Genomic DNA, 14388 nt, shown 5'->3' with positions numbered 1-14388 from the left:
TCCAGTTCTTTCCGGGGGATCCCGAGGCGTTCCCATGTCAGCTGGGACACAGTCCTCCCAACATGTCCCGGGTCTTCTCCATGGCCTCGTACTGGTCGGATGTGCACTAAACACAGGGAGGCGTTCGGGGGGCATCCTGACTAGATGCTCGAATCACCCCATCTGGCTCCTCTCGATGTGGAAGAGCAGCGGCTTTACTCTGAGCTCCTCCCGAATAACAGAGCTTCTCACCCTATCTCTAAGGGAGAGCCCCGCTAACTGACGGAGGAAACTAATTTTTGCTTGTACCCGTGATCTTGTCCTTTCGCTCATAACCGAAAGCTCATGACCATAGGTGAGGAAGGGACTGTAGATAGATCGGTAAATTGAGAGCTTTGCCTTCCGGCTCAGCTCCTTCACCACGACGGATCGATGCAGACGCCACACCGTTCTGCCTGTCGTTCTCACGATCCACTCTTCCTTCACTCGTAAACAAGACTCCGACGCATTTCAACCCGGCGATGGCACTCAAACCTTTTCCGGGCGAAAACCATGGACTCGGACATGGAATTCTCATCCCAGACGCTTAACACTCAGCTGCGAACCGATCCAGTGAGAGCTGAAGATCCTGACCAGATGAAGCCATCAGGACCACATCATCTGCAAAAAGCAGAGACCTAATCCTGCAGCCACAAAACCGGATATCCTCAACGCCCTGACTGCGCCTACAAATTCTGTCCGTAAAAGTAATGAACAGAATCGGTGACAAAGGGCAGCCCTGGCAGAGTCCAACCCTCAATGGAAAAGAGTCCAACTTACTTACAATGTGGACCAAGTTCTGACACTGACAATACAGGGAACGGACCACCACAATCAGGCTGCCCATACTCTGAGAACTCCCCACAGGACCTCCTGAGGGACACGGTTGAATACCTTCTCCGAGTCCACTAAACACATGTAGACTGGTTGGGCAAACTCCCATGCACCTGCAAGGACCCTGCCGAGAGTATAGTGCTGGTCCACAGTTCCACTACCAAGACGAAAACCACAATGCTCCTCTTGAATCCGAGGTTCGACTATTCGGCGTAGCCTCCTCTCCAGTACACCTGAATGGACCTTAGACAGAAGGCTGAGGAGTTTGACCCCACACAGTTGGAACACACCCTCCGGTTACCCTTCTTAAAGAGAGGAACCACCACACCAGTCGGCCAATCGAGAGGCACCGCCCCCAATGTCCACGCAATGTTGCAGAGTCTTGTTAACCATGACAGCCCCACAGCATCCAGAGCCTTAAGGAACTCCGGGCGGATCTCAACCACCACCAGGGGCCTGGCACCGAGGTGCTTTTTAACTACCTCGGCAACCTCAGCCCCAGAAATGGGAGGTGGGGTTGAGGTAGGCTTTAAAGTATTCCCTCCAACGATCCACAACATCTTGAGTCGAGGTCAGCAGCACACCACCCCCACCAAACACTGCTTCCCTCTGCGGATGTTGGTCCAGAATCGCTTCGAAGCCGTTCGGAAGTCGTTTTCCATGCCTTGCCCGGCTCCTCCCATGCCTAGGTTTTCGCCTCTGTGACCGCCAAAGCCGCACACCACTTGGCCTGCTGGTACTTTTCCGCTACTTCCGAAATCCCAAGAGCCAAAAGGACCCCATAGCTTGACTGCAGACACCAGGGGGTTCTGGGATTACCACCACGACAGGCACTATTAACCAGAGGCACGGAACATGGTCCACTCTGACTCAGTGTCCCGCGCCACCCTTGTCACATGTTCAAAGTTCTTCCAAAGGTGGGAATTAAAACATTCTCAACAGTGTCTCTTACAATCCGGTGCGCCTTGTGTATGTACTGATTCCGGTTGTGCTGACCTCAAACCAATTTTATATGGTAGAAAGTGTAATGATAAGTGTGACCAGTAGATGGCAGTCACACAGCGATCCATGTGGACTGCAGGTTGACACCTGTTCAATAAACGATGCAAGCTTGAAAACCGTCTGTAAAACATAATCTATGCAACATTTTGACCAAAGAACCACCATTACATGTTATGTAGACCACAAGGAAGTGTTTTCAATGTAGGAAAATAAATCATAACATGACCCCTTTAATGCACCTTTTGTATGAAAACAGACCCTTTCATCCAGTGTGCTTTACGGTCCAAAAAATATGGTACTTTATTTCTGTATGTCCAGTTTTTAGTGTTTTGAAGTAAAAACTCTCACAAGGAGACAACCTGTTATCTACCAGCTCTATCAATACCGGAACAGGATAGAATATTTTCCATGAATAAGTCAAACCTTTGTGAAAACGGCATGGTGATGCTTGGCTGGGGGTCTTTGCTTGAGAGCAGTGGGCATGGAGAGCAGGATGGAGGATGGGAGGAGAAGTGGCGTGCACCAGTTGTCTAAAGAATCACCATCGAGCCAGTGTTGAAGCTGCTCTGTAGTCCTGTGAAAAATAAAAGACATACGGTGAGAAAAACCTCTTTCATACTACGATATGTGCATCGTGCTCATCAGAGAATATACATGATGATGCGACACTTTTCTTTCCCCCTTGGTTAGTGGTGAGGACATTTATTATCTAATGGTCTTGTAATCATAAATACAACAGAAACCAGCATCAAGCGTATAGTTCTAACTTATATCTGACAAACTTGATATTGAAGCCCTCAAAACCACAACATGGAGACACAGTCCAAGTGGGCTTTGGCCTGGAGGAGGGCTTTGAAATATTAAAAAGACGGCCAGAAAGCAGCTTGAAGAAGGTTTTTAAAACAAAATCTATGCACAAGTTTGACCAAAGAACTACATAATGTTATGTAGACCACAAGGAAGTGTTTTCAATGTAAAAAAATATCATAATATGACCCTTTTAAGAGCATTCTTTATTCCCTTTTTATATCATTGTCCTGTTTTTTGCAGTATACTTTGTATACAACTACTCTTCCTTGCATATTCTTTGATAATTATTTAGCTTTCCCCATGACTTGGACTCTAGCAGCACTGTTAGGATCCCAGAAAATTACTGATCTTAAATACACACATACTGATTAAAAGCTGATCACAGGTGAGGATGGTTACCTTTGGTGGCCATGTCAACTTTTGTGTGTCACCTTGTTGTAAGGCCAAAACCTTTAGGGTGTGTCAACTTTTGATCAGGGTCATGAAAAGGACAATAAGTAAGGTTGCATTTTACCATCATTCCTGTGAGAATACTGCGTATGACAATAGCATTAGGAGTGTCAATCTCATTTTAGCTCAGGGTCCGCATGGAGGAAGATCTGTGCACATGCGGTCCGGACTATTAAAATCATGGCATTAAAACTAAAAAATAAAGACAACTTCAAATTGTTTTCTTTGTCTTACTTTGGCCAAAAATAGAACAAAGACATTCTGAAAATATTACAATAAAAATATAGAAAAAAATACTGGCAGCGGTAAAGTTTAGATCCATGAAGGAAAAAAGAAAGTGAATGAATGTTTATAACTGAATACATTTACATATGCATAAAAATGTGTTATCTTTTGTGTTATTTTTTTTAATGAATTAAGTAACGTTTATGACAACCTTTTTCCAAAACACAATATAGAATGTGAGATATAACAGGATAAAGCATACATTTATCATGTTTTCAAAATGGTTACAAAAAAGTGGGACCCCAAAAATGTACTGTGGGACCCCATTTTTATGACTTGATGGGCTCCCTGGGACCCCATTTTGAAGTATTGGTGCGTGCAAAACAGCAGCATGCGGCTGTGGTCTGCGGGACGGTTCTAATACTAATCAAATAATTCCGGGGGCCATAGATAATTAATTCGGCCCAAGAGCCTTGACTTTGACACATAGGCATTAAAGAGTAGGACTAATCAGGACTAACTGCAGTGTGCACCAGGTAGCATCTGTGAGCAGATAATACTGAATCATGTCTTTCTTCTTCAAACTTATCAGTTCGGTAGTGCATTCTTCACACACACTTTAAGTGAGGAATTAACACTGTATTGTAAGGTCATTCATATTCTCTGAAAATTGACCCGGATATATGAAGTCCTGCAAGGGTGTGTCAACTTATGAGCACAGCATGCTAGGCAATTCTAATGAGTACCTTTTGCTTTGAGTCTTCTCCTCCTCTAAGGTGTGGAGCACTCTGTGGCTCAGCGCCTCTACTCTTGTGGGCGTGTAGGATGCATTCAGCGGTGCTGTCTGGGCCTCCAGTGGCTCTACCAGACTGGTGAGCAATCCATGTCTGAACGGCCAGCTGGTGGGCGTAGCACTGGCGGCTGAACTGGCCCTACAGGGTGTAGAGAGGTCAATAAGGTATTCTGTTTCCAGCAGAACGGCAATGGCGTGCACTATAAAGCTAGCCTTGTTGTTATCCACTGACAATATTGTTTTGTTTGTTTTTTCCCCACCTATGTGCTACCACCCCACACCTGGTCAAAGTGCAATTTGCTAAGGGACATTTGACTAAATATTAGTTGGGGCGTTTGTATATATTTGAGCCTCTATGTATAAATTTGATTGTGCGTAAAGAAGAGAAACAATGTGTAACTACCGTAGCTGAAGTTACAAATAATAGTTACTGCAGTCAGAAATTATGAAAAGGTGCGTTTCCAATTCGATATTGATATCGGTTTGATATCAGCTAGAAACAAAAACCAAGTATTGAATAATATCGACTTGCATCTAAAATATCCAACAAGTTTGAGCTTTCCTTGTGTTTTAGTCAAGTCATTTCCAAAACAAACAGCATAGCATGATTAGCATAAACAATTAAATAATACATTTTTTAAGGTAAATAACACTCACCAAAGTCGACCGCTGTGTGTAATGTTTTATATTCTCAATGAAACATCAAAATTTTGGTCCTGCTCGCTTAATGCAGCCCACACCTCTCTCTTATGTGTGACTGCCATCTACCGGTTACACTTATTATTACACCGCGGACCACATAAATTGGTTCAAGGTCAGTAAGCACAACCAGAATCAATACATACCTAAAGCGCAGTGTCGCTTTTTGAGGAAATTCAAGGATTTTAAGTGCGCCTTATAGTCCGAAAAATACGGTAATGCACATCAGCTGTTTGATTGTAATTTAGTTTTGATTCTAATGGGGAGGTGTTAAAATTGGTCTGTAGAATCGCTAATGCTAATCAGTAGCAATGATTACTTCATTCAAGCCCATGATACAAAAGTATGTACCCATCATCATGCTGTTTCACTCTGTGGCTCAGTTTGACAGCCTTAATCCACTCCTCAGGTGGTTGGAAGCCCTTTAACGACTCTCTGAGATAGTAAACCAGAATCTCCCCATCGTCTGTCACAGCATCTTAAATAAAAGGACAAATGCTTCATGTTAAGATCATATAATATTAACAACAACAGGTGAAATACTGCCAATAATGCCCCTACCTTCACAGACAGGTGGTCCGGGGACCTGCCAGTCTTTCAGCTTGTGGTCAATGCAGATGAACAGCACGTCGACCCAAGGGATCTGACTGTATGCAGAGCACTCAGTGTTGTGGTCCTCATTCCAGATGCCCAAAGTCTTTTTGAGAGCGCTTCTTTTTCTGTGGTGCTCTTTTCGTCTGACACGCTCCAGTAGGCTTTCCAGACGCGACATGATAAGGGGCTGATTGCCCCGTGTCACTGGGATCTGAGCAGCATAGATATAGATGCCCGAGCACAAATCTGACCATGTGTCTAGATGGAAGCAGAAAAATGGTTAAAGTGATGTTTGGGGAATATTTTCCACCTTAAAGCAATATGGAAATATACAGGGAGTCTCACTCTATTCTGTTCAAGGACAAAACACAATGAGTACACCCTGTCTTTTATTTTTTTTGGTTTCGATGGTGAGAAGAGGTGCCAGGAACAAGACGAAGTGAGAGTGGACGAAGGTGGGTTGTGTCCAAAACACACGCTTAGGCTAACTTTAGGTTTCAGTGGACAACATCCAAACAACTCCATCAGGGAGGGGCAGCAATGAGGACAGAAGCACAAGAACAGAGGGACAGTCGAGAGAGAACGCGCCAGACTTTGTAGGGCATGGTTATGTTTTTCGTTTGTGGTTGCATGCTTGGAGGCTCGCTGCAGCATGTGTGATGCAAACTGATTCGCTGGGTCGGCTGCTAACAGGTAGGACATATTTTTAATGGTTTGTTTTTCATTCGGTTGTCCGCTTCCCTTCCTTCACATTAACTTTCTTAGTTCTGATCGTTGGAGGGCAGCATGTCGCTCTCTGAGCGTTCTGCTGCCGGAAAAATTCTATGTTTGTTTCTAGTGTAAATTACTCCTAACAATATACAGTGTTTCCCATAAACTGCCAAGATACCTGTGGCGATGGGGGCGTGGCTATGGGCGTGACATCATCGAGTAATTCAATTGGAATCATTGGCACACATGTTTGTATGTCAGAAACTGACATTTGGGTTTTATGTTTTTATTATTTTTATGTTTTATTGTTTTGTTTTTAATGTATGTTTTATTGTTTTGTTTTTAATGTATTGTATTCTGTTTTTATATGTTTAAATGGATCGTAAGGTCTGCAATAAAGATTGATGATGATGATAATTTGCATAATTTATTACAATGATATGATTTTCTCTAAAAAGGCTCAAAACATGTATACTTACTAATTAATAATAACAGTTTTGTTTTAAACGTCCATCCATCCATTCATCCATTTTACAATATAATTACAACCCTTTATGTACATATTTATATACAGATTTGAACAATAAGTTATTCACTGAAATATATTTATTAATTGTGGTTCTTACAAAAAATATATCTTATAAAATATAAAAGCTAAAATGTCTCTTAAAGCTCTGCCCCTTTAATTAGTGCATACTAAATAATTTAACTTTAGCCTACTACTACAACCATATTATTTACCAGCAACATAAAGTGAAACCGAGGCAGAGGTGTCCTGCCACAGTCAGTAACAAATAAACAGAAAACAGTAGTGGTCAAATACAAATAAGGCAACAAGAGAAGTATCCTACACTTCTCTTTTGTAAAGTAAATCTAAACAGCCTATATGGGCATCTACATCGACTATATGATTTGCCTGAGAAGCTGGACAGGACAACAGAAAAAAAAAAGAAGAAAAAAATATATATATATATTTTTATTTGTGGCGGACGTAATTCTTTCGTGGCGGGCCGCCACAAATAAATGAATGGGTGGGAAACACTGATATATAAACTCTCTATTGCGCTAACGACCGAGAGCAAAAACGCTCGTAACTCAAGGTATGCTCTCAATATGAAGCATAACAAAAAGCCGACAGGCAGCTCGTATCTCAAATTACTGCAAAGGGGAACTGCATTTTTTTAAGCATTCTAAATAGTAAATAAATGCGACTAATAGTCCGCTTACAATGGAGCCCATAGGATCCACTCTAGTCTGCTTATCAAGCCCTTAAAAACATCCAAACGCCTGTATTAAGGTTCTATATACATGATGTAAGTATATATGTAATATAGTAACAGGCACATTTATAATAAGATGCAATATTTTCGTATTTTGCTCATTTGAGGCACATTAATTTCAAAAACAAATCACGCCGTTTGCTTTTTTTCCTAACAACTTCACTGATTATTACTGACTGCATACTTCATGAGAGCCAACAAACATAATAAAACATCACTTACTGTACAACGTCTGCTGTCATTAGGATGCTGACTGATATAATCTATATTGTCATTTTAGATGAATAAGTGTACCAACATGTCAGATTAAGTCCTCATCCTTCTACTATCAAGGTAAGAGGCATTTTTTCATGATCTAGATGTAAATGGAGTATTGTTGGTGCTTTTTGGATGTTATTTATTGGGTTTTGTAGGCGGAATATAGGACCTTCCTTTGGCTCCATTGTAAGCAGACTTTTATTTACGAGTTAGAATGCATTAAAAAAATACATTGTCTTCTTGTCTTTCATAATGATTGGGAAGGTTAGGCAGAATTCCCAAAAAAGTGCAGTTCCCCTTTAAGGTAGCACTATATTTAACTACTAGCTGCCCAGGTTGTGTAGGCTGCAATTATACCAAACTATGACGTAAAGTGGAGGGCCACAAATTATGAGCCAGCGGGCTGCAAATGACCCGTAGTCCGTGACTTTGAGACCCCTGATCTACACATACTCTTGGTGTGGATTATTATTCTCCTTTTGCGATCTTGTTCTGTAAAAATCTTCTTACTGAGGCTCGTCATACCTGCTGACTCTTGAATGATGTAATGCAAGACCACGGCACAAATTTTTGTGCAACCTTAAAATAACCCTCTTGGCTTATCAAGTCTTCAATAAATATAAAAAATGTTTTTCCTCATTTATGTGTACAGTATTTCACGTTTTCTGAATGTAAAAGCATAATTATTCTCTGTGACATTTGTTTATGTTTTTTGGATATCTGGAACAAATTAATGGGGAATTTTTTGCGTCAGTTTGTGTACAATTTGGTTTTCGTCAGACTTCTTGGAAGGGATTACTAATGAAAAACTGAGGTAACACTGAATTGAGGGGTATGTGCTGTATAGGAATTACTGCTCGCTGACCTGTGGTAGAAAGTTGCCTCCACCGCGGCAGCTGCAGGCTGAGGATGAGTCTGCGTAACCAGGCCAGGTGTGGGCCGCTGTTCCAGCCCAGATGAGGAACAAACTCTCTGGTGTCAGGCAGGGAGAACTCTCCAGGAGGCCACGCGATTCCACAGAGCTCCTCGGAAGACACTTTGTCCGCGATGAGACGGATGACGGCGTTGTACAGCTCGACGACGGGAGCAGGATCCTGAGGAGGGAGCCCTGCAGCGGCCCACATGGCAGAAACCCTGCGACTGAACTCATGACTCAAGCTGGCCTCGACGAGATGCATCAGAGTCTGGCAGCAGAGCGGGATGGATGGCGGCGCACGAGACAGCAGCCAGCGTATAGCGGAGTTTAGCTAAAAACAGCAGAGCGGAGGGCATATTAAAGAATGTTCTACACCAAGAGTGTCAAAATTTGTTTTCATCGAGGGCCACATCGCAGTCATGGCTGCTCTCAGAGGGCCGCTTGTAACAGTGAATGTAAGAATATAAAAGTATAATCGTCTCATTATATATTATTGCCTATGCATTTCTTTATTTGATTTGTGTACGTACAAATTGATGGATAACTTGCTTTGAAATTGTAAGCCAAGGTGACAAGCAGATATTTCCGTATTTATTGTTATTTTTACAAATCATACGGTATATAATAATTAGGGGTGCTAAAAAATGTTTTTTATCACATTTGAATCCCGATTTCTTCAGTAATTTTCCTAAATCTAATTTTTTTTTTTGGACAAAACAAACTAAAAAAAATTTAGGCCATCCCTTTGCTTACTTGGTGCACGTATGTGTCATACGTCAGCAACCAAAAGGAGGTTTTGTAACCTGTAAGACGTTTTGTTATGGTATCATTATTATTATACCAAATAATACATTGCAAAAATCAGTTTGAATCGAGAATTGTGTTGTATTGAGTATTGATTATGAATCAAATCATCACCCCAAAAATCGGCATCGAATGGTGAGGTGCCCAAAGATTCACACCAATTACAATTTAATATTTGTATACATATATACCTGTATATATATATATCAAAGTTTAAAACATATGAAATTTCATGTATTACATACATTTTTTTCTGTCAAAAAAGAAACAAATACAACATTTAGTAAGAAAGATGAAGTATCCACATTATACCCAGGCTTTCGCGGGCCACATTAAAGGACGTGTCGGGCTGGATCTGGCCCCCGGGCCTTGAGTTTGACACGTCTGTTCTACACTGATGGTGTATTCGCGCCTTCACTTCACTCAGATGATAACTGTGTTAGCTTGTTTTGCTTCCCCCTGGTTACATTTTTACACAACGGTGCTTTCACGGTACAGACAAAAAATTACTGAAGTTGGTTTTGTTTATGTCAACCAACTCACAATATCAACATACGATCATGGGTTCAAAAATCCTTAATCGCCCATTGTCCTTATCCCTCTGGCCAATTAAACGCGAATTGCAATGGTGATTGTTGGTAATATTGGTATACAATTACGTATTCCCCGCCACACACGTTCTCTTATGTGCACTCTGGGGTCGTGGGGTAACTATGTCCGCAAATGTAAAGTTCCAGGAATTCCGTGCAATACGGATTTTATACATTTTCATTAGTTACAATAAATAAATGAAAAAAGCATATTCAAGGGTCAAAATGCATGTAGAGTATGAGAAATGTGTACATGTTGTACATTACCTGTTTGGCTCCCTGCATATCATTTGTGGTTTCTGGTATGAACAACAATTTATATTCCGATATAAAACCATCTTTCACGAGTGAAGGCAGCATCAGTTCTGTTGGACGCAAAGAAGAAGAGGACAAAACAATTTCGAGTCAAACATCAGCATTCCACCAAATGATCTGCAATAATAAATGAGCACCACATATTTTACAAACCCCAAAACCAGTGAAGTTGGCACGTTGTGTAAAACGTAAATAAAAACAGAATACAAAGAGTCGCAAATCCTTTTCAACTTATATTCAATTGAATAGACTGCAAAGACAAGAAATTAAATGTTCGAAATGGAAAACTTTGTTATTTTTTGCAAATATTAGCTCATTTGGAATTTGATGCCTGCAACATGTTTCAAAAAAGCTGGCACAAGTGTCAAAAAAAGACTCAGAAAGTTGAGGAATGCTCATCAAACACTTTTTTGGAACATCCCACAGGTGAACAGGCTAATTGGGAACAGGTGGGTGCCATGATTGGGTATAAAAGCAGCTTCCATGAAATGCTCAGTCATTCACAAACAAGGATGGGGCGAGGGTCACCACTTTGAGAACAAATGCGTGAGCAAATTGTCCAACAATTTAAGGACAACATTTCTCAACGAGCTATTGCAAGGAATTTAGGGATTTCACCATCTACAGTCCGTAATACCATCAAAAGGTTCAGAGAATCACTGCACGTAAGCGGCAAGGCCTTGACCTTCGATCCCTCAGGCAATACTGCATCAGTGTGTAAAGGATATCACCACATGGGCTCAGGAACACTTCATAAAACCACTGTCAGTAACTACAGTTCGTCAATACATCTGTAAGTGCAAGTTAAAACTCTACTATGCAAAGCGAGAGACATTTATCAACAACACCCAGAAACGCTGCCGGCTTCGCTGGGCTTGAGCTCATCTAAGATGGACTGATGAAAAGTGGACAAGTGTTGTGTGGTCTGATTAGTCCACATATCAAATTGTTTTTAGAAACTGCGGACATCGTGTCCTCCGGAACAAAAAGGAAAATAACCACCCTTATTTGCAATGTGTTGCTGCCATTAAATTCTAAGTTAATGATTATTTGCAAAAAAAAATTAAGTTTCTTAGTTCGAACAATAAGTATCTTGTCTTTGCAGTGTATTCAATTGAATATAAGTTGAAAAGGATTTGCAAATCATTGTATTCTGTTTTTATTTACGATTCACACAACGTGCCAACTTCACTGGTTTTGGGTTTTATGCTTTCATTTCTTTGCAGGTTAAAAAAACCCTCATTTTTAAAGTGCGGCGGCTAATATGTTGCCGTGGCGCACTGCCACAATCAAATACATTAATGGGAAACCCTGTGTGTATAATAGAAAATAGATCATGATCACTTCGAACAACTGCCAAACACAAACACTGAAATAAAGCTTATTTAGCGCTATTTGAAACCCGTGTAGTCTTACTCCTTAACTCAATTTAATGTGTGTGCATATTTAACACGGATATAAATGATAAATAAATGGGTTATACTTGTATAGCGCTTTTCTACCTTCAAGGTACTCAAAGCGCTTTAACAGTATTTCCACATTTACCCATTCACACACACATTCACACACTGATGGCGGGAGCTGCCATGCAAGGCGCTAACCAATTGAATTGCTTACCTTCTTCAAGTGTCTCAGCGTTACAGGTGCCAGGGACCAGAATAACCAGAGGCACTGGGCAGTGCCAGGCGCTGGCTTGCTGCAGCTGTTTGAGCTGAAGCAGGGCCGAGAGCATGGTCACGTCCAGCTCATCGCGCCGGGGCTCTGAGAAGACCATTGCTGGAAGCAACATGATCAGCGCTCCTGTTCCTTGCAGATCCAAGCACTCCTCAGTTTCAGACAAGCAGTCTTCAGTCAGGGGACCTCTGGACACCTGGAAGATAAAGACACAAATGAGACACATACACATTTGGCTGTGGGTCCACTACCCATCTTGTATCTCTTTCTGCATTAACAAAAAGGGTTAGTTAGTTGATTAAAACACTTGAAACACAAATCTCCTGGCTTACGGACTAACCTTGACGCTGACATTGACTTCAAAGGTGTGCTGTTCTTTCTCCTTAATGGTGTTAGATAGATGGAGGGTCTGCAGTGTGCCATCCCGTTGCTCCTCTATAAGCTTTGACTCCTGGCCCCCACCAAGCTTGACTACCAGCCAGTCTGACAAGATCCTTAACAGAAAATAGTCATTTGTTAGTACAAACAGATCATTTTACGACGTTCCGTGACCTTTTGCTGTTATGACGCACTCCCATAGGTGGTGGGAGGTACAAACCCCGTTTCCATGAGTTAGGAAATTGTGTTAGATGTAAATATAAACGGAATACAATGATTTGAAAATCCTTTTCAACCCATATTCAATTGAATGCACTACAAAGACAAGATATTTGATGTTCAAACTCATAAACTTTTTTTTTTTTTTTGCAAATAATTAACTTAGAATTTCATGGCTGCATCCACAGCCAAAGTAGTTGGGAAAGGGCATGTTCACCACTGTGTTACATCACCGTTTCTTTTAACAACAGTCAATAAACGATTGGGAACTGAGGAAACTAATTGTTGAAGCTTTGAAAGTGGAATTCTTTCCCATTCTTGTTTTATGTAGAGCTTCAGTCGTTTAACAGTCCGGGGTCTCCGCTGTCGTATTTTACGCTTCATAATGCGCCACACATTTTCGATGGGAGACAGGTCTGGACTGCAGGAGGGCCAGGAAAGTACCCGCACTCTTTTTTTACGAAGCCACGTTGTTGTAACACGTGCTGAATGTGGCTTGGCATTGTCTTGCTGAAATAAGCAGGGGCGTCCATGAAAAAGACGCCGCTTAGATGGCAGCATATGTTGTTCCATAACCTGTATGTACCTTTCAGCATTAATGGTGCCTTCACAGATGTGTAAGTTATCTATGCCTTGGGCACTAATGCACCCCCATACCATCACAGATGCTGGCTTTTGAACTTTGCGTCGATAACAGTCTGGATGGTTCGCTTCCCCTTTGGTCCGGATGACACGATGTCGAATATTTCCAAAAACAATTTGAAATGTGGACTCGTCAGACCACAGAACACTTTTCCACTTTGCATCAATCCATCTTAGATGATCTCGGGCCCAGAGAAGCCGGCGGCGTTTCTGGATGTTGTTGATGAAATGGCTTTCGCTTTGCATAGTAGAGCTTTAACTTGCACTTACAGATGTAGCGACGAACTGTATTTAGTGACAGTGGTTTTCTGAAGTGTTCCTGAGCCCATGTGGTGATATCCTTTAGAGATTGATGTCGGTTTTTGATACAGTGCCGTCTGAGGGATCGAAGGTCACGGTCATTCAATGTTGGTTTCCGGCCATGCCGCTTACGTGGAGGGATTTCTCCAGATTCTCTGAACCTTTTGATGATATTATGGACCGTAGATGTTGAAATCCCCAAATGTCTTGCAACTGCATTTTGAGAAACGTTGTTCTTAAACTGTTTGACTATTTGCTCACGCAGTTGTGGACAAAGGGGTGTACCTCGCCCTATCCTTTCTTGTGAAAGACTGAGCATTTTTTGGGAAGCTGTTTTCTACCCAAACATGGCACCCACCTGTTCCCAATTAGCCTGCACACCTGTGGGATGTTCCAAATAAGTGTTTGATGAGCATTCCTCAACTTTATCAGTATTTATTGCCACCTTTCCCAACTTCTTTGTCACGTGTTGCTGGCATCAAATTCTAAAGTTAATGATTATTTGCAACAAAAAAAAAATGTTTATCAGTTTGAACATCAAATATGTTGTCTTTGTAGCATATTCAACTGAATATGGGTTGAAAATGATTTGCAAATCATTGTATTCCGTTTATATTTACATCTAACACAATTTCCCAACTCATATGGAAACGGGGTTTGTATATAGGCTCAGCGTATATTCGCTGAACCAATTGATAATCGAACGACGAATGAAAATGAACTTGATAACTTTACCGGTCAATGTGTTTTTGTTTCATTTGTCTCTAGCTTTCTTTCAAAAAGGGTTCACTCTGTGCATCACTCTCAGCACCTGAGTGTGTTGATGCAATTGCGGAACTAAAACAACAGTGAACCCTCTTGTCGGTCATCCACAAT

The 14388-nt window shown here is 41.4% G+C and overlaps 1 protein-coding gene across 1 annotated transcript in view; it reads right to left on the bottom strand.

Moving 5' to 3' along the window:
* Positions 1 to 14388, bottom strand: part of mcm3ap (minichromosome maintenance complex component 3 associated protein) — a 39753-nt gene that overhangs the window by 1100 nt on the left and 24265 nt on the right. Inside the window, exons 21-28 of the mRNA XM_062030048.1 lie at positions 12314 to 12467; positions 11917 to 12169; positions 10252 to 10349; positions 8540 to 8921; positions 5393 to 5683; positions 5183 to 5309; positions 4086 to 4271; positions 2278 to 2428 (exon numbers count right to left, since the gene is read on the bottom strand). Coding sequence (XP_061886032.1) covers positions 2278 to 2428; positions 4086 to 4271; positions 5183 to 5309; positions 5393 to 5683; positions 8540 to 8921; positions 10252 to 10349; positions 11917 to 12169; positions 12314 to 12467 — 1642 coding nt within the window. The remainder of the gene's footprint in view (positions 1 to 2277; positions 2429 to 4085; positions 4272 to 5182; positions 5310 to 5392; positions 5684 to 8539; positions 8922 to 10251; positions 10350 to 11916; positions 12170 to 12313; positions 12468 to 14388) is intronic.

This window comes from Entelurus aequoreus, linkage group LG20 (genome assembly GCF_033978785.1).
Source record: "Entelurus aequoreus isolate RoL-2023_Sb linkage group LG20, RoL_Eaeq_v1.1, whole genome shotgun sequence".
NCBI classification, from domain to species: domain Eukaryota; kingdom Metazoa; phylum Chordata; class Actinopteri; order Syngnathiformes; family Syngnathidae; genus Entelurus; species Entelurus aequoreus.
Note: the sequence above shows the minus strand (reverse complement) of the source record. Positions and strands in the feature narration are given on the sequence as shown.